The sequence below is a fragment of the Lepisosteus oculatus genome, chromosome 21 (assembly GCF_040954835.1).
Source record: "Lepisosteus oculatus isolate fLepOcu1 chromosome 21, fLepOcu1.hap2, whole genome shotgun sequence".
NCBI lineage: Eukaryota > Metazoa > Chordata > Actinopteri > Semionotiformes > Lepisosteidae > Lepisosteus > Lepisosteus oculatus.
Genome location: NC_090716.1, coordinates 1,784,679 through 1,803,898, shown reverse-complemented (window position 1 = coordinate 1,803,898; position 19,220 = coordinate 1,784,679). Strand labels below are relative to the sequence as shown.

Sequence of the window (19,220 nt, the reverse complement as noted above, 5' to 3'; positions counted from 1 at the left end):
CGCCGGGTCGGGTCGGGTCCGGTCCGGTCCGGTTCTCCCCAGCAGGGAGCCTCCCTCTACTCGCCCTGCCGAACGAGCTGGGGCAGTGGACTGACCCACTGCAGGCGGACCCGGGCCCCTTCCCGAGCGGAGCCGTCTGTGTGGAGTTCGCATGTCCCCCCCCCCCGCGGCAGGGACACAGGGACAGGGGAGACGGGCCCCGAGCCTTCCTGGGCGCTGCTGGGAGGGGAGAGAGGAGGCCAGACCCATGGTGGTGCGGGTTCCAGTCCCTGGACTCGCGCTGGGGCAGCGGTCAGCACCGCGGCCACACAGCTTCGACTGTCTGTGTGGAGTTCGCATGCTCTCCCGCCGGCTGCTCCCAGGCTATTCTGTGCTGTAAACTGGAGGTTTTACAGATTCCGGTGTAGATTTTATTTTCACCGTGGTGAAATGCGCTCATCAGTGCCAATTCTTTATAACCCAAACTGTGAAAACAGCTCCCCTTAAAACACCACACGCGGCGGGGGAGGGGCTGCTGTAAGATGGGGGCAGCCGGAGAGACTGGGGTCCCTCTGGCCAGGAGCAGGCGCCCCCTGTCCCCCAGCCCCCCCGCGGGCCAGGCTGTGGACGAGGCCCAGGAGGAAGGAGAAGAGGCCAGAGTCTTCTTACACAAGGTCGGCCATTTTATTGGACACCACTAAAAACTAGACAATGTGAGTTCGCGAACGGAACCCCGCTGTAAATACGCTTCCAAACCTTTAATTTTCTAAAAAAAAAAATGGCAGTTGGCCTTCTCCCTTCCGAGATAAATAAAAGGTCACAGGCCACCGGCGTTCCCAGGCCGGCCGACGAAACCCCCGCCACCCTCGTCCCCCCCTCTCTCTCCTCGCTCCCGGGGACGAGGGGGGTACAAAGTCAACCGAAACCAAATGGAGAATAAAAACGATGAACAACAGTCAAAGCCCAGTTCTGCACAAACCACCCCCCGACCCAGCCTCGAGCGTGTCCAGCGCCGCAGGAGACGGACACATGGCTGTCCACAGGGCCTCGAGCGTGTCCAGCGCCGCAGGAGACGGACACATGGCTGTCCACAGGGCCTCGAGCGTGTCCAGCGCCGCAGGAGACGGACACACGGCTGTCCACAGGAGACGGACACATGGCTGTCCACAGGAGACGGACACATGGCTGTCCACAGGAGATGGACACACGCTGTCCACAGGGCCTGGAGCGTGTCCAGCGCCGCAGGGACGGACACACGGCTGTCCACAGGGCCTCGAGCGTGTCCAGCGCCGCAGGAGACGGACACACGGCTGTCCACGGGAGACGGACACACGGCTGTCCAGAGGGCCTCGAGCGTGTCCAGCGCCACAGGAGACGGACACACGCTGTCCACAGGGCCTGGAGCGTGTCCAGCGCCGCAGGAGACGGACACACGGCTGTCCACGGGAGACGGACACACGGCTGTCCAGAGGGCCTCGAGCGTGTCCAGTGCCGCAGGAGAGGGACACACGGCTGTCCACAGGAGAGGGACACACGGCTGTCCACAGGAGAGGGACACACGGCTGTCCACAGGGCCTCGAGTGTGTCCAGCGCCGCAGGAGACGGACACACGGCTGTCCACGGGGCTGCCTGCAGGGCCTCGGAGATTCCCAGCTCCGCTCCGCTCCAGAGCGCCGGACGCCAGGCGCCGGAAAGCCGGGGAATTCAGAGTCGGCTCCTGCTGTCCGCAGACGCTGGGGGGCAGGGTTTCGCTCCGGGGAGCAGAGTATTGCTTCGCGAGTCTTGGCTTGTCCCCGGACCCCCGGGGGGCTTGCAGGCCCTGCGCGGCGTTCCCACCCCCCGGGAGAGGAACGGGACGGCGAAAGGAAATTCATCTGCAGGAGGCGGGGGGGTCGTTCCTGTCCACGGACCGCAGAGCTGGGCCTCATTCCTCGCCCCCCCCAGAAGAAAATTCCAGCTCCCCGCCTGGGGCCGGAGTCCTCTCCCGCCTCCTGGGGGGCCGCGTCTGCGCCCCCCCCCCCCCTCAGCTCTTCTTCATCATGCGCCGCGTCTGCCAGGTGTGGAACTTGCTGTAGGCCGTCTGCAGCATCTCCTCCAGGTGCCCCGTCAGCTGCGGAGGGCAAGGGTCAAGGGTTAAAGTTAACACCGGCAGCCTGGCGTGCGTGTCCCGTGCGCGCGAGCTGTGGGCGACGCTAGAAGGCTTACAAACGAGGGGAGGCGGTCGGGGCAGTCTGTAGCTCACCCAGAACCTGGGGCCTAAAACGGCTTGTTCCACGCTCCCACCACCCTTTGTGTAAAGAAGTGCCCTCCTGCCCTCGGGTTTGCTCGAGTGCGTGTGCCACATGTGTGGACAAATACCAGATCAGTGCAAGAGCGCAGGGGTCTGCTTCTCTTGAAAGGAGGGCTGTGGTGTTGCATTTTGCTCTCAATGTGTTGCGACTGCTGCAGGAGAGCATGAGAGAGACAGGAGAGGGCAGGACGGGAGGAGAGAGACAGGAGAGGGCAGGACAGGAGGAGAGAGACAGAGACGGGAGAGGGCAGGAGAGGGCAGGACGGGAGGAGAGAGACAGGAGAGAGACAGAGACAGGAGAGGGCAGGAGAGGGCAGGAGAGGGCAGGAGAGGGCAGGAGAGGGCAGGAGAGGGCAGGAGAGGGCAGGAGAGGGCAGGAGAGGGCAGGAGAGGGCAGGAGACGTACGTTTGTGCTCAAGTACTGCCGCTGAGCCTTCTCCTGGAAGGGGCGCAGCTTGGTCATCTGGAACCGCTCCAGGTTAGTCCTCATCTTCACCACCTGCGGGCAGAGGAAGAGGAGGAAGAGGAGAGGCAGCGCGTCAGACTCTGACAAACTCCCTCCTGCCACCCTGATCGGGCTGTAAGAGCGCCGCCAGCGAACGCAACACCCTGTCAAGCTCTCCTTCAGAGCAAGGGAACACCGATCCATTCTGAAAGCCCTGCCTTCGCACGGGATGAGGACATCACAGCCGCAGCACGCAAGCCAACTGGACTTTCTGCAAGACCTGCTCTGCTGGAACAGCCAGTTTCGGGGTTTTGGGGTCCGTTTGTAATCACTGCAGACCTGCCTTTGGCCAGTCCTGCTCCCCTGTTAAAAACACTAAAACCCGTCCGACAGCGGGACCGGGCGGCTGGGTCTCGCCCAGCAGCACAGCTGCGGAGAGCTGTGGCTCCTCAGTGCCGATCACCGACACCGAGCCCATCCACCTCCCAGCACGGCCCGGTCCAGCTGCTCACCCCTAAGATCTGTGTGGGGACCAAGCAGGGTGAATGTTGGATGAGTGTCGTGAACAAAAATGTCATGAACAATGTGGAACTGCAACGCGATTTTTAGATTCTGGGGTCGATGAGTGCCTTTCAAACCACAATAAAACTACGATCGACACAGTAACAAAACCCCCAGTTTACATCACAAAAGAGTCTAAATAACCAGGTCTGCACAGCGCCATGTTCTGCGATTCAGATCGAGCCAACGAAACATCCAAAGAGGTGAAGCAGCCCTATTGCACTGTAAACAAGCAGGCTTGTGAGTCCATCTCTTTTGATCCAATAGAAATATCGCTCTTGACTTCGAGACGGTTTTGCTGACAAATACTACTTGTGAACTCTGCCTGCAGATCATGGTGGAACATCTCTGCAGTGAGATGTCTGCTGCACAACCTGCACTTATTCACTCGTACATCACAGTACATCAGTCATGACAGGGACTAGTGAGCAGGAAGGGCCGCCTCGCGTCACGATTCGTGGGAACTCTCACTCTCGCTAGTGGAGAGACCAGGGGTTTGCGACGTCACACAGTGCTTTCACAAAGTTCACGATTTTGTGCTTCATTCTAAATTTGTATTTTTTTTCCCTATAACACCAATTAATTTATTTTGTTACCGAGATTTAAGAACCAGTCTGAGAAACTGGAACTGCAGTTCCCCTGTAACAGCTGTGGGTGATAAATACGAACATCGTGCTGCAGTCAGGGAGAGATGAGGAGTTGTGCTGCAGTGGGCTGTCGTGCTGATGCGATGAGCACTAGTCATGCCTGAAGGGGCTTAGTTGTGCTGCAGACTGTTGCAGAAAACGGCAGGACACAGGGGTCAAAGGTCAGGCCATGCCAGGCTGTCTCGGCTCAGAGGGGGGGCGAGTCTGGAGTCTCGAGGCCTCGCAGTGCGAGAATGACAGGTGCCCCCCACATTACAGAGGCTGAAGCTGGGAAGACCCCCACCCCGCCTCCTCTCCAGGGCTGGTGGAGTTTGGGGGTGTGGGACACGCGGCTCCTGGGACTCCTCACCTTCTCCTCCAGGAAAGGCGTGTTGACGGGAAAACAGGACCAGAAGTGTCGGAGCAGCTCGCCGGCCGCAGTGTACAGGTGCTTCAGCTCAGACTGGACTTCGTTTGGCACCATCTCTGGAGACAAGGACACAGCACACTGGTAATAACACTGGGCCCAGTAACACTGCACACTAGTAATAACACTGAGCACTACTGGTAATGACACTGAATACTAGTAATTACACTGGGCCACTGGCCACTACACTGGGCACAGCTGGTAATAACACTGGATACTAGTAATTACACTGGGCACTGCTGGTAATAACATTGGGCACTAGTAATTACACTGGGTTACTGGCCACTACACTGGGCACTGAAGGTAATAACACTGCATACTAGTGATTACACTGGGCACTGCTGGGTAATAACACTGGGCACTACACTGGCGCTGCTGGGTAATAACACTGGGCGCTGCTGGGTAATAACACTGGGCACTACACTGGCACTGCTGGGTAATAACACTGGGCACTACACTGGCGCTGCTGGGTAATAACACTGGGCGCTGCTGGGTAATAACACTGGGCACTACACTGGCACTGCTGGGTAATAACACTGGGTAATAACACTGGGCACTGCTGGGTAATAACACTGGGTAATAACACTGGGCACTGCTGGGTAATAACACTGGGCACTACACTGGGCACTGCTGGGTAATAACGCTGGGCACTACGCTGGCATTGTTGGGTAATAAAACTGGACACTACACTGGCGGTGCTGGGTAATAACACTTGGCACTACACTGACGTGTCTGGGTAATAACACTGGGCACTACACTGGCGCTGCTGGGTAATAACACTGGGCACTGCTGGGTAATAACACTGGGCACTACACTGGCACTGCTGGGTAATAACACTGGGCACTACACTGGCACTGCTGGGTAATAACACTGGGCACTACACTGGCACTGCTGGGTAATAACACTGGGCACCGAAGGTAATAACACTGCATACTAGTAATTACACTGGGCACTGCTGGGTAATAACACTGGGCACTGCTGGTTAATAACACTGGGAACTGCTTGGTAATAATACTGGGCACTACACTGGCACTGCTGGGTAATAACACTGGGCACTGCTGGGTAATAACACTGGGCACTGCTGGGTAATAACACTGGGCACTACACTGGCGCTGCTGGGTAATAAAACTGGGCACTACACTGGCACTGCTGGGTAATAACACTGGGTAATAACACAGGGCACTACGCTGGCACTGCAGGGTAATAACACTGGGCACTGCTGGGTAATAACACTGGGCACTACACTGGGCACTGCTGGGTAATAACACTGGGCACTACACTGGGCACTGCTGGGTAATAACACTGGGCACTGCTGGTTAATAACACTGGGCACTACACTGGCGCTGCTGGGTAATAACACTGGGCACTGCTGGGTAATAACACTGGGCACTACACTGGCGCTGCTGGGTAATAACACTGGGCACTGCTGGGTAATAACACTGGGCACTACACTGGGCACTGCTGGGTAATAACACTGGGCACTACACTGGCGCTGCTGGGTAATAAAACTGGGCACTGCTGGTTAATAACACTGGGCACTACACTGGCGCTGCTGGGTAATAACACTGGGCACTGCTGGGTAATAACACTGGGCACTACACTGGCGCTGCTGGGTAATAACACTGGGCACTGCTGGGTAATAACACTGGGCACTACACTGGGCACTGCTGGGTAATAACACTGGGCACTACACTGGCACTGCTGGGTAATAACACTGGGCACTACACTGGGCACTGCTGGGTAATAACACTGGGTAATAACACTGGGCACTGCTGGGTAATAACACTGGGCACTACACTGGGCACTGCTGGGTAATAACACTGGGTAATAACACTGGGCACTGCTGGGTAATAACACTGGGCACTGCTGGTGCTGCACTGTGCGCTGGGCAGGCGGGGGACTCACGGTTGATGGCTTGCTGGGTGCCCCCCTGCATGAGCAGCCCCCCAGGGGACAGGGCAGCGATGGCCGTGCTCGCCCCGCTGCTGGACAGCACCTGCACAGAGCGAGAGAAGGGACGGGCGCCGTCAGGACCAGCACCGAGCAGGGGCACCGAGAGACACCCGACGCACAGTGAGCTACACTGACGGCTTCCAGCACTCCAACACTGCAGCTGCAGTGCCTCCGAGCACACAGACTGGACACCTGCCACTCGCAAGGCAAGGGTGAGGAGAGGCAGACAGCAGGGGGGTGGAGAGAGGAGGGGTAGAGAGCCAGGGGGAGGAGTGAAGGCAGAGAGAGGAGGGGTAGAGAGCCAGTAGGGAGGAGTGAGGGCAGAGAGAGGAGGGGTAGAGAGCCAGTAGGGAGTAGTGAGGGCAGAGAGAGGAGGGGAAGAGAGCCAGTAGGGAGGAGTGAAGGCAGAGAGAGGAGGGGTAGAGAGCCAGTAGGGAGGAGTGAGAGCAGAGAGAGGAGGGGTAGAGAGCCAGGGGGAGGAGTGAAGGCAGAGAGAGGAGGGGTAGAGAGCCAGTAGGGAGGAGTGAGGGCAGAGAGAGGAGGGGTAGAGAGCCAGTAGGGAGGAGTGAGGGCAGAGAGAGGAGGGGTAGAGAGCCAGTAGGGAGGAGTGAGGGCAGAGAGAGGAGGGGTAGAGAGCCAGTAGGGAGGAGTGAGGGCAGAGAGAGGAGGGGTAGAGAGCCAGTAGGGAGGAGTGAGGGCAGAGAGAAGAGGGGTAGAGAGCCAGTAGGGAGGAGTGAAGGCAGAGAGAGGAGGGGTAGAGAGCCAGTAGGGAGGAGTGAGGGCAGAGAGAGGAGGGGTAGAGAGCCAGTAGGGAGGAGTGAGGGCAGAGAGAGGAGGGGTAGAGAGCCAGTAGGGAGGAGTGAGGGCAGAGAGAAGAGGGGTAGAGAGCCAGTAGGGAGGAGTGAAGGCAGAGAGAGGAGGGGTAGAGAGCCAGTAGGGAGGAGTGAGGGCAGAGAGAGGAGGGGTAGAGAGCCAGTAGGGAGGAGTGAGGGCAGAGAGAGGAGGGGTAGAGAGCCAGTAGGGAGGAGTGAAGGCAGAGAGAGGAGGGGTAGAGAGCCAGTAGGGAGGAGTGAGGGCAGAGAGGGGAGGGGTAGAGAGCCAGTAGGGAGGAGTGAGGGCAGAGAGGGGAGGGGTAGAGAGCCAGGGGGAGGAGTGAGGGCAGAGAGGGGAGGGGTAGAGAGCCAGGGGGAGGAGTGAGGGCAGAGAGGGGAGGGGTAGAGAGCCAGTAGGGAGGAGTGAGGGCAGAGAGAGGAGGGGTAGAGAGCCAGTAGGGAGGAGTGAAGGCAGAGAGAGGAGGGGTAGAGAGCCAGGGGGAGGAGTGAGGGCAGAGAGAGGAGGGGTAGAGAGCCAGGGGGAGGAGTGAGGGCAGAGAGAGGAGGGGTAGAGAGCCAGTAGGGAGGAGTGAGGGCAGAGAGAGGAGGGGTAGAGAGCCAGTAGGGAGGAGTGAGGGCAGAGAGAGGAGGGGTAGAGAGCCAGTAGGGAGGAGTGAGGGCAGAGAGAGGAGGGGTAGAGAGCCAGGGGGAGGAGTGAGGGCAGAGAGAGGAGGGGAAGAGAGCCAGTAGGGAGGAGTGAAGGCAGAGAGAGGAGGGGAAGAGAGCCAGTAGGGAGGAGTGAGGGCAGAGAGAGGAGGGGTAGAGAGCCAGTAGGGAGGAGTGAAGGCAGAGAGAGGAGGGGTAGAGAGCCAGTAGGGAGGAGTGAGGGCAGAGAGGGGAGGGGTAGAGAGCCAGTAGGGAGGAGTGAGGGCAGAGAGGGGAGGGGTAGAGAGCCAGGGGGAGGAGTGAGGGCAGAGAGGGGAGGGGTAGAGAGCCAGGGGGAGGAGTGAGGGCAGAGAGAGGAGGGGTAGAGAGCCAGTAGGGAGGAGTGAGGGCAGAGAGGGGAGGGGTAGAGAGCCAGTAGGGAGGAGTGAGGGCAGAGAGGGGAGGGGTAGAGAGCCAGTAGGGAGGAGTGAGGGCAGAGAGGGGAGGGGTAGAGAGCCAGGGGGAGGAGTGAGGGCAGAGAGGGGAGGGGTAGAGAGCCAGGGGGAGGAGTGAGGGCAGAGAGAGGAGGGGTAGAGAGCCAGGGGGAGGAGTGAGGGCAGAGAGAGGAGGGGTAGAGAGCCAGGGGGAGGAGTGAGGGCAGAGAGAGGAGGGGTAGAGAGCCAGTAGGGAGGAGTGAGGGCAGAGAGAGGAAGGGTAGAGAGCCAGTAGGGAGGAGTGAGGGCAGAGAGAGGAGGGGTAGAGAGCCAGTAGGGAGGAGTGAGGGCAGAGAGAGGAGGGGTAGAGAGCCAGGGGGAGGAGTGAGGGCAGAGAGAGGAGGGGTAGAGAGCCAGTAGGGAGGAGTGAAGGCAGAGAGAGGAGGGGTAGAGAGCCAGTAGGGAGGAGTGAAGGCAGAGAGAGGAGGGGTAGAGAGCCAGTAGGGAGGAGTGAAGGCAGAGAGAGGAGGGGTAGAGAGCCAGTAGGGAGGAGTGAGGGCAGAGAGAGGAGGGGTAGAGAGCCAGTAGGGAGGAGTGAAGGCAGAGAAGAGGGGTAAAAAGCCAGGGGGAGGAGTGAAGGCAGAGAGAGTAGGGGTAGAGAGCCAGTAGGGAGGAGTGAGGGCAGAGAGAGGAGGGGTAGAGAGCCAGGGGGAGGAGTGAAGGCAGAGAGAGGAGGGGTAGAGAGCCAGTAGGGAGGAGTGAGGGCAGAGAGAGGAGGGGTAGAGAGCCAGGGGGAGGAGTGAGGGCAGAGAGAGGAGGGGTAGAGAGCCAGGGGGAGGAGTGAAGGCAGAGAGAGGAGGGGTAGAGAGCCAGTAGGGAGGAGTGAAGGCAGAGAGAGGAGGGGTAGAGAGCCAGTAGGGAGGAGTGAGGGCAGAGAGAGGAGGGGTAGAGAGCCAGTAGGGAGGAGTGAGGGCAGAGAGAGGAGGGGTAGAGAGCCAGTAGGGAGGAGTGAGGGCAGAGAGAGGAGGGGTAGAGAGCCAGGGGGAGGAGTGAGGGCAGAGAGAGGAGGGGAAGAGAGCCAGTAGGGAGGAGTGAAGGCAGAGAGAGGAGGGGAAGAGAGCCAGGGGGAGGAGTGAGGGCAGAGAGAGGAGGGGTAGAGAGCCAGGGGGAGGAGTGAGGGCAGAGAGAGGAGGGGTAGAGAGCCAGGGGGAGGGGAGAGGGCAGAGAGAGGAGGGGTAGAGAGCCAGTAGGGAGGAGTGAAGGCAGAGAGAGGAGGGGTAGAGAGCCAGTAGGGAGGAGTGAAGGCAGAGAGAGGAGGGGTAGAGAGCCAGTAGGGAGGAGTGAGGGCAGAGAGAGGAGGGGTAGAGAGCCAGTGGGGAGGAGTGAAGGCAGAGAGAGGAGGGGTAGAGAGCCAGGGGGAGGAGTGAGGGCAGAGAGAGGAGGGGAAGAGAGCCAGTAGGGAGGAGTGAAGGCAGAGAGAGGAGGGGTAGAGAGCCAGGGGGAGGAGTGAGGGCAGAGAGAGGAGGGGTAGAGAGCCAGGGGGAGGAGTGAGGGCAGAGAGAGGAGGGGTAGAGAGCCAGTAGGGAGGAGTGAGGGCAGAGAGAGGAGGGGTAGAGAGCCAGTAGGGAGGAGTGAGGGCAGAGAGAGGGGGGAGGGTGCAGCCTCACCTGAGTCAGACTCGGCCTGTAGTTGGCCATCTCGTGCCTGATGCAGCCGACAGAGTTAATGATGTCCTGGCTGGTCGTGTACTGCTGGGACTGCACTGGGACAGGCCCGTGAGAATACCTGCGGACAGAGGAGAGGAGACGTCACCAGGGGAGTCACGGAGCAGCGAAGAACGCGAAGAAGGGACAGCCGATCTGGCCCGTTGGGTAGTCAGTAACTAATTCATCCCAGGATCCCATCTGGTCCAGCTGTTTTTAAAAGGAGGTCAGGGTATCGGCTTTCAGCACAAGGCTGGGTACCCTGTGCCACACTCTCCCCACAGCCCCCTGGGTAAAGACGTGCCTCCTGTTCTGTTCTAAATGCCCTTCCTTGTGACTCTGCTCACTCTCCAGACTAACGGGGGGATGGGGCTGAGAAGACCAGCAGACAGGAAGCCTGTGTGCGAAGAGGGAGCGGAGGTCTAGTTATCCGACAGACTTCTTGACGTCCAATCTGTACCTAAAAAACCCTGCAAAACAGCGCAAACGCTTCCTAAGTCCTGGTGAGCCAAACCCCGGGGCTGGATCCCCATCATGTGCGGAGGGGTTCAGCCAGGGTGAACGCCGCTCCTCACGCGACCAGGACCTCTGGGATCACAAGCACACGGACAGCGCCGGACACGGACGTGGCGCCCGGCCGCACAGACCCCGAGCCCAGGGGCCCGTCCTCAAGCCCTAGGAGAGCGCCGCCAGTCAGCGTGCGGCACAGCGTGCCCCCAGCGGGCCGGCGGGCTCACCTGTCCGACTTCTTGAGCTTCAGGGCCACGGTCTTCCTCCCGCTGTCCCTCTCCAGGTCCTCGTACTCGATGGCCTCCTGCAGCTTCACCTGCGGACGCAAGCAGGCGACACGCTGAGCTCCAGGGCTCCCCCTGCGGGCGGCTCGAGCGCGCTGCGGGCTCTCGGACCCCCCCGTGCTGCGCCACACGCCTACCTCACCCCCCCCACCCCCAACCCCCCCGAGAGTCGGACCTTTTTAACCGGGGGCTGGAAGAAGTCGGAGTCCTTGGAGTTTCCGTCGGTGCTGCTCGTCTCGCTGGCCTGGTCGTTCTGCGTGTCCCTGGAAGAGAAACAAGGGAAACAAAAATAGTAAAACAACTGTGGATGCAGATTTGGTTGCTCTGTCTCCCTCTGTTTGTCTCTCTGTCTGCACCCCTCCTCCCCCTATTCTCCACCCCCTCTGCCCTCGCCCCCCTATTCTCCACCCCCTCTGCCCTCCAGCCCCCCCGGCTCTCCACCCCCCCCCCTGCCCTCGCCTCCCTCTACCCTCGCCCCCCCGGCTATCCAGACCCCCCTCTCCACCCCCTCCCTGCACTCACTGCTTGCGGAGCCCTGCGGCCAGCACCATGGCGCTGTGGTGGTTGAAGCGCTTGATGATGGCCGAGTTGCTGTTCTCCTTCACGGACTTGCCCGGCTGGGAGCTGGAGGGCCCGCTGGGGAGACCGTAGCCCTGCGGGGAGGAGACACGCTCGGCTCAGCCCACCCGCCGACCACCGAGCCGCAGGACACCGCGGGGCACGACGCCAGCTCTCGGCACGGTGTCCCAGCTCACATCCATGCCCCAGCTCTCGGCTCTTACCTCATCCAGCGTCTTGTCCTCCAGGGACAGCAGGTCCACCAGGGGATTTCTGACCCCTTGGATGACCATCGCCTTCAGCCCTGCAGCACAACGACACGCGCTCAGTGACCCTGCGCTCGGCCGCGACCAGCAGTGGACGTGCACCACCCACTCCATTATCAATCAGTTAATCAATCGTATTGATCGCGGGCCCCCTTTTATTTATTGCACCGTTAAGAAGAGACGATGGCTCAGCCCCCTCACCGCCCGCCACAGGCGCGGAGATCGCCGAGGGGCCCGCTCACCTGTCTCGTCCTGTCTGGCGCACTCGGAGAAGAGGTCCTGCGAGCCGGTGCTGATCCGGTCCCTGTGGAAATAGTGAGACTGGAAGAACCGGGTCCAGAACTCCTTCTCGGTCAGGTTGTGGGGGACGTTCTCCGCGTATTTCTGCTTCACTGGAAAAGGAATCGCCGCAGTGAGAGGGGCGTCCGAGCGCCAGGCCCTCGCCCCTCGCCGCTCGGGCACGGCCGGGGAGCCGGGGGCAGCGAGGGGCTCCGGACCAGAGAGTCGGCCCAGAGCTCGGCGGGGAATCTGTTCCCGAGAGCCGAGAACAAAAAACTCCGAACGCCTTTGGAGTCTGGGTGCAAAAAATGAAGATCCGGAACCAAGACTCCCTTCAAACAAGCCATGTATAAATACAGGACCTTACCTTACCTTCTCTTTCATAAGCACAGAATAAGAGATCACTTTATTGGCCCTATACAATTTCTTGCATTAGGAATTTGTCTCCTCACAGACCCCAGCTTGCTCCCCATGAGACACACAGACAGGAAGAGATCCTGGGGTCAGAGCGCAGGGTCAGCCATTTATACAGCGCCCCTGGAGCAGTTGGGGTGAAGGGCCTTGCTCAGGGGCCCAATGGATTCCTCTGCCGGCTGCGGGATTTGAACCAGCAACCTTCCAGCCACAGGTGCAGATCCTGAGCCACAGGGCCACCACACATATAGTTCAAATATACACTATTATACATAAATATAAAGTATATTCAGTCGACAAGCTCACAGATTTACATGGTGGATCCAGAACATACAAAATATTGAAAAAATGCTTTAATCTCAGAATAATTCGTCAAGCATGCTTACACGACCTAGATAGTGAGCCTACAGTTTTCTTTAATGTTTTTTTTTTTAATTTACATTTAATATATTGCATTACCATAGCAGTGCAGGTGGGGAGCTGTGTCAGCATGCGTAGGCTGCAAAGGAACAAGTAAAGGTTTATTCCATGCTGAAAATTTCGGCCTTGGAGCCTTGACACACCTGAAGAAGGCTCCACGGCCGAAACGCTGGGTTTTCTCTCTTCTTTTTTTCAGCATGGAATAAACCTATCACTTGTTCCATCACCATAACAGGTTAGCAAGATTTTGGTTTTTACAAGGGTTATAGGATAAATCGTGTCTAGGTGTGAACGTGGCTCTATGCGCAAATGAAAATCCCTTACCCCTGTGTGAGTTACAAGTCGACCGCATACTTGTTTCACAAACACTTTTCATACAGCAGAAACGTTTGGGCTCCACAGAGGATTCTACAGAAGTAATTCCAATCCTTCAGGTTAAGTTTATCAGGCAGGACACACAGGTTTCTGATTCATTTCCATCCATCGGATCCCGCCTGTCCGACACGAATTCGCTCCGCCACTCAAGACACGCAATGCCCCCCCTCCGCCCCCCAACACCTCCTGTGATCGGGGGCGACAGACTGCGCCCAGGCCCCCCGGAAGGCAGGAGGGAGGGGGGGTGGTCTGGGCCGTACCTGCGGGGTAGGTCCTGAATATGGACTCGATGATGTCGGCGGTGAGGTTGTATCTGAGCCCGTTACAGCCATCCGTCTGCGGGCGGACGTCCGCCTGGAAGAGCCGACAGGAGAGGAGAGGGACAGTCAGGCCGCCGAGCGCTGCCCGGATCCCCGGATCAATAACTACCGATCGAGTCGCCGGCTTCTCCCGCTCCTCTGGGAGAAGGGGTTTTGGGACAGACAGCTGTCCTTCTATTCGCGCAGAAGAGCGGAAAGGAAGCGTCACAGGTCCCCCTCTCCCTCCCTGCGGGAGGAGGAGAAGATCTTCTCCGGCTCCTCACTCCTGTGTCACAGAGCCTGCAGAAACGCCCCCTCCGGCCAGCGCGCTCGGGCAGCACGGCCCTTCGGAAAGGGGAACGGCAACGCTGCTCGCGCATTTCAGGGCTAGAAGGAATCAGCAACCCTCTACAGAAGTGAAATGTAGACAGGAACTTGTAAAACCTCCAATTTACATCACAAAACAGATACATTTCCAGGCACTGGCAACTGCGATTCAGGTCGAGGCACCAAAACTGCCGGTGAGGTGAAGCAGCCCAATAACACTGTGAACCAGCAGGCTTGCGAACCCAACTCTTCTGATCCAGTGGAAATGTGGTTCTTGACATCAAGCTGGGGTTGCCGATAAACAGAAATGACTTGTTAACTCTGCCTGCAGATCACACGCACATTCCTGCAGTGAAATGTCTGCTGCACAACCTGTATTTATTCACTCGGACATCACAGTACATCAGGCACAACAGGGACTAGTGAGCAGGAAGGGCCGCTTGGCGTCACAGTTCTTGTGACTCGCCCGGGGTGAGACCAGGGGCTTCTGACCACACGGCGACTTACAGCACTGTCACAAAATCCCAGTTTTGTGCTCCATTCAGAATTTATTTTTCTCTATGCCATCAATAAATCTATTTTGGTACCGAGATTTAATGACAGGTCTGAGGAATTGGGACGGTAACAAAACGCATCTGAAACCTGGGAAGAGTTCTTCCGGACGGCGGGAACTCCACGATCCCCACGACTCCAGTGGCCAGTTAAACCTCTTACCAGGAAGGCCGCGGAGATGCCCACTTCCTGCTTGCTGCTGGCCAGCGAGTGGTCCACGGAGGTCAGGCTGAGCCGATTGGCCCAGAACTCCTCGGCGCTGATCACCTGACTCACAACCAGGTCCTTGTAGAGCTGGAACAGCACCGGGTCCTCCTGGAGCATTCTGGGAAGGGAGGCACACACAGTCAGTGCCTGGAAGGGAGACTCCTGGGAAAGCTGAGGCTGCTGCTGGGAGAAGTGTTACTGGGGCCAGTAGGGGGTGCTCACCCTGCGGTCTGTGTGGGTCCTAATGCCCCAGTACAGTGACGTGGATAAAATACTGTTGAAAAAAAGGACACCGCCTTTCGGATGAGACACAAAACCAAGGACTTGACTCTCTGTGGTCATTAACAATCCCAGGGTGTCTCTCGAGAAGAGTAGGGGTATTACCCCGGTGTCCTGGCCAAATTTCCCCCTGGCCTTTACCAGTCATGGCCTCCTAATAACCCCCCTCTCTGAACTGGCTTCATCACTCTGCTCTCCTCCCCACTGAGAGCTGGTGTGTGTGAGAGGACTGGAGCATCATCCAGGTGGGGCTGCACACTGGTGGGGGTGGAGGGGATCCCCATGACCTGTAAAGAGCTCTGAGTGGAGTGTCCAGGAAAGTGCTGTATAAGAGTAAGCTACCATTACTATTAATTAAAAAGCAACACACAGCATGCAAGGTCTCAGCGCGTGCCCACCCCCCGTCTCCGAGACGCTGCGAGAGCGGGGGGCGCAGGGGGGACACAGCGCGTGCCCACCCCGTCTCCGAGGCGCTGCGAGAGAGGGGGACACACCTGTTCTTCTCCTCCAGCTCCTTGTTGGCCCTCCTCTTGAACTTGGGCAGCAGCTGCTGCAGCAGGTCCTTGGCGGCGTCGCGGTCGCGCAGCGCCGTGCTCTCGCCCGCGAAGTGGAAGGTGCTCGTCTCGCCCGTGTGCAGGACCAGCTGCAGCTGGATCTTCGCCTTCCCGTCCGGGCTGATCTTCTGGCCTGCGGCGGGGGACCCCGACTCTCGTTACACCCCGCGCAGCTCGCAGGCCCCCCCCGCCCTCCGCCCTCCGGCCTCCTCCCCCACCCGCGAGGAGCCCTCGGCCCTTTTAACAGGACGTCCCAGCGCCAGGCGCGCGGCTGCACAGGCCCCCAGTCCCTCGACCCTCGACCCTCGTCCCCGGACCCCTGGCCCCCGGCCCCCAGTCCCCAGTCCCCAGGCCCTTGTCTCCCGGCCCCTGGCCCCCATCCCTCAATTCCCCAGTCCCTCGTCCCCCGGCCCCCAGTCCCCAGTCCCCAGTCCCCAGTCCCCAGTCCCCAGTCCCTCGACCCCCGACCCTCGACCCCCGACCCCCCAGCCTGAAGACCCCCTGAAACAGCTGCCGGCGAGCACGCGGGCAGGACCAGGTGTCCTATCTGCACGGCCGCCCCGAAAATCACTCTGGAGGGAGGGATCCAGGAGCAGGGAAGAGAAACGAACCATTCAGAACCACAAGCCCCTGCGTTTCCGTGGCTCCCTTCACCCCCGAGGATCCCAGAGGATCCCAGGAGATCCCAGAGGGGCAGATCTAGCACAGCGGCAGGCGACAGGCTTAGTCTTCATCTGCTTAGGCTACGAAGTCGAAACCCCAGTGGGGAGAACCCACCGTGCTAACACACCCAGGCTGAGGCACGGCACGAATGACACCGGAAGCCCAATCCTGGGGTATCCCAAGCAGGAGCGGACAGAGTCCCCTGCGTTCTAAGGGGGGAGGGGGGCTGTGCCCGTCACCGGGGGGAGGTCAGGCGCGCTCGAACCCGCGGCCCCTGCGGAGCGCCCCGCTCGGACCCCGGGTGACCGCACTCACAGCGGATGTCGGAGTACAGGTGGCTGACGGAGAAGCGGTCCTTGCCCTCCGGGCCCCAGGCGATCCGCTCGGCCATCAGGTACAGCGTCCCGTCCTGCTTCTTCTGCCGGACGTGCTTGACCACCAGCAGCACCTCCTCCGAGGAGGCGGCCATGGCTGAGAGAGAGAGACAGGAGAGGGCAGGACGGGAGAGGAGGAGAGAGAGAGAGAGAGAGAGAGAGCAGGACGGGAGAGGAGGAGAGAGAGAGAGACGGGAGAGGAGGGGAGAGAGAGAGACAGGAGAGGGCAGGACAGAAGAGAGAGAGAGAGAGAGAGAGAGAGAGAGAGAGAGAGAGAGAGAGAGAGAGAGATTTTTACACACAGTGTATGTGTGTGTGGCAGTGTTGGCTCCATCGACAAGCCAGCCGGATGAGTTCCTCTGAGCAGTCAGCTCCTTGGCCCCCGGTCCAGAGGAACCACGACACTAACACCTCCCGGGCCGGCGCACGGTCTCATAACGGAAGTGCGTGCCGTGCAGATTAAAATTCAAGCCCCCCCCAACAGCACGTCTATCCGGCTGACCCAGAAAGCGCTCTCCCTGTCCCGGGCACGGTACCGGCTGGGAGAGAGCTGCAGCAGAGCACAAGCCCCAGGGAAACTGCATACAACAGCTCAATACAACCGCAAACTCCACCGCTGACGAAGGTGGACACAGGTGCTGCACCGCAACATGCACTCCGACTGCTCTGTGCCCTGCTTCCCTACTTGTTTCAGCGCTGCAAGATTAATATTTAATCGCCATCGGTTAGGCTACAATAAAAACAAGTATCACCGGCAATGGCAAAAATATTATGAGAATGACATGTACGTGGTGTGAGGGCTTAGTTACTGTACCGGAGCGCAGTGTCGACGGAACCTTGTGAGTCCAGTGAGACACAGAATTGCTCTCCAACCGTGTTCAGACTCGCCAAAGCCCATTACTTAATACCTGACACACGCCCTAATGCCCCCAGCGCAGATAAAACCTCGTTTTAAAAGCGAATCAAGGGCTCAGCAGGGGTCTGACACTCGGGTTTCTTTCTTTAAATAGGTGACAGCGCTCAAAAGTAACTACAACCCCCTCTGCTCCTTCCACCACGGTGCACAGCGCAAAAGTCGCCGAACGACAACAACCGGTACCTTTTCCCCCTCAGAAGCGGCCGCTCCTGATTCCGTGGCTGTGGCCGGGGCTGCAGAGGCAGGTTTCACTCCACGGGAGACGTGGGGACGCGTGGAGTCTTCGCTAGGGTCTATGATAACAAACGCGCAACTTGCCCGCGGCTGCCACCCCCGACACCTCCATCGGCACCCGTGCCGGCTGTAACACTCAAACCCTCCGGCTGGGAAACAGCGTCACCGGCTGCAGAGGGCCGGGTGAAAACACAGCCCCACCTACTCCGGTACTGGATTCCAACCGCTGATGATAGTTAACCGTTTAGAAGTTAAACTGACCGGATATATGCTGACCGGATCTGACTTTTTTTTTGGATATTTTCCGATTTTCCCTCCAGGGCACTGTAGTGAAGCAGTAAAGAATCACACAAAATACTTGGGTAAAGAGCAAAAAGTGTGGAATTCAAATCAGTAACTCCTGACACTTATACGAGCCCTGTATTCAGAGCTCGTTACAGGTCATGGGGATCCCCTCCACCCCCACCAGTGTGCAGCCCCACCTGGATGATGCTCCAGTCCTCTCACACACACCAGCTCTCAGTGGGGAGGAGAGCAGAGTGAGGAAGCCAGTTCAGAGAGGGGGGTTATTAGGAGGCCATGACTGGTAAAGGCCAGGGGGAAATTTAGCCAGGACATCGGGGTTACACCCCTACTCTTTTTGAGAAACGTCCTGGGATTTTTAATGACCACAGAGAGTCAGGACCTCAGTTTTATGTCTTATCTGAAGGACGGCGCCTTTTTACAGTACAGTGTCCCTGTCACTATACTGGGGCATTAGGACCCACACAGACCGCAGGGTGAGCGCCCCCTACTGGCCCCACTAACACCTCTTCCAGCAGCAGCCTCAGCTTTCCCAGGAGTCTCCCATCCAGGTACTGACCAGGCTCACACTGCTGAGGTCCAGTGGGGCTGCCAGCTGGGAGCTGCAGGGTGATATGGCTTCTGGCGTTAAGTCATGCTGAACCTTAACAATTACACACAAGTGAGACCCCTGTAACTTGCTGTATTCAGATTCTACACTTAGAAAAGATATTGTAGCATTAGAAAGACATCTGGATCTCAGGGGAATGCAGTGTATGGAGATGTTACAGGAGCAAAACGTCTTCAGTCTAGAACAGGGGAGACAGAGGGGAGATTTTATTCAAGTTTAGAAGGTCCTACGGGGTACAGAAGGGAAAACCCATGAGGAAATGGAGCCACAATCGGAAACCGACAGGACAGACAGTAGTAAACACGCCTGTACACAAAGAGTAGTGGGTGTCTGGAACATCTGAAGCCAAGACTCTGGGCAGCTTCAATAAACAGCTGGGCAAAATTTTAGCTTTTGCAACGAAAGAAAAAAATGAGCTTCAGTTAAGCAGGAAACAAGAAAACTGTGTCTTCTCTCATTTACACTCCCTCCTACGTCCGGAGACTTCTGCGTACTGGAACAGCTGGCTGGGTGTTACGGAAGCCCGACAGCTGTCAGTCACAGAAGTCTTTCTCACGTGTGCTGTCATATCTCATGGCAGTGTGGCCTCCTACCGCCACTGCCTATATTCTGCACACCTGCTTCGGCCGAACCCGGGCCACACGCCAGCTGAACAGGGCTGGCACAGGCGGGGCGTCGCCCTCTGTGGTTTCTATGGCATCGCGCTCCAGAACGTCCCTGCTGGCCAACTTCTCCTCCGCGTCCCCTCCAGTTCACACGCCCATGCTTACATCTGGCTGGACATTGCCTCGTGTGGGCCTCACTCTGCTGCTTAGATGCTATAATTCTGTCATGTTCTCTGCTCTATAACGTATAGTCAGGGCTCTGTTGTTGTTTAATCTGACATGGCCAGCAGCCATGTAACTCTGCAGCTCCCAGCTG

At 58.5% G+C, this 19,220-nt stretch overlaps 1 protein-coding gene across 1 annotated transcript; it reads right to left on the bottom strand.

The window, feature by feature from the left end:
- Positions 1 to 641: 641 nt before the first annotated feature.
- Positions 642 to 17,538, bottom strand: gtf2h1 (general transcription factor IIH, polypeptide 1). Its single transcript, XM_069181701.1, has 15 exons — positions 17,336 to 17,538; positions 16,178 to 16,333; positions 15,140 to 15,332; positions 14,322 to 14,484; positions 13,242 to 13,335; positions 11,736 to 11,885; positions 11,452 to 11,531; positions 11,192 to 11,322; positions 10,845 to 10,932; positions 10,613 to 10,701; positions 9,840 to 9,957; positions 6,234 to 6,324; positions 4,272 to 4,387; positions 2,676 to 2,768; positions 642 to 2,089 (listed from the first exon to the last, which is right to left on the bottom strand). Exons 2-15 carry the CDS (start codon positions 16,329 to 16,331, stop codon positions 2,003 to 2,005), a joined length of 1,647 nt encoding a protein of 548 aa, XP_069037802.1. The 5' UTR covers positions 16,332 to 16,333; positions 17,336 to 17,538; the 3' UTR covers positions 642 to 2,002.
- Positions 17,539 to 19,220: the final 1,682 nt, after the last annotated feature.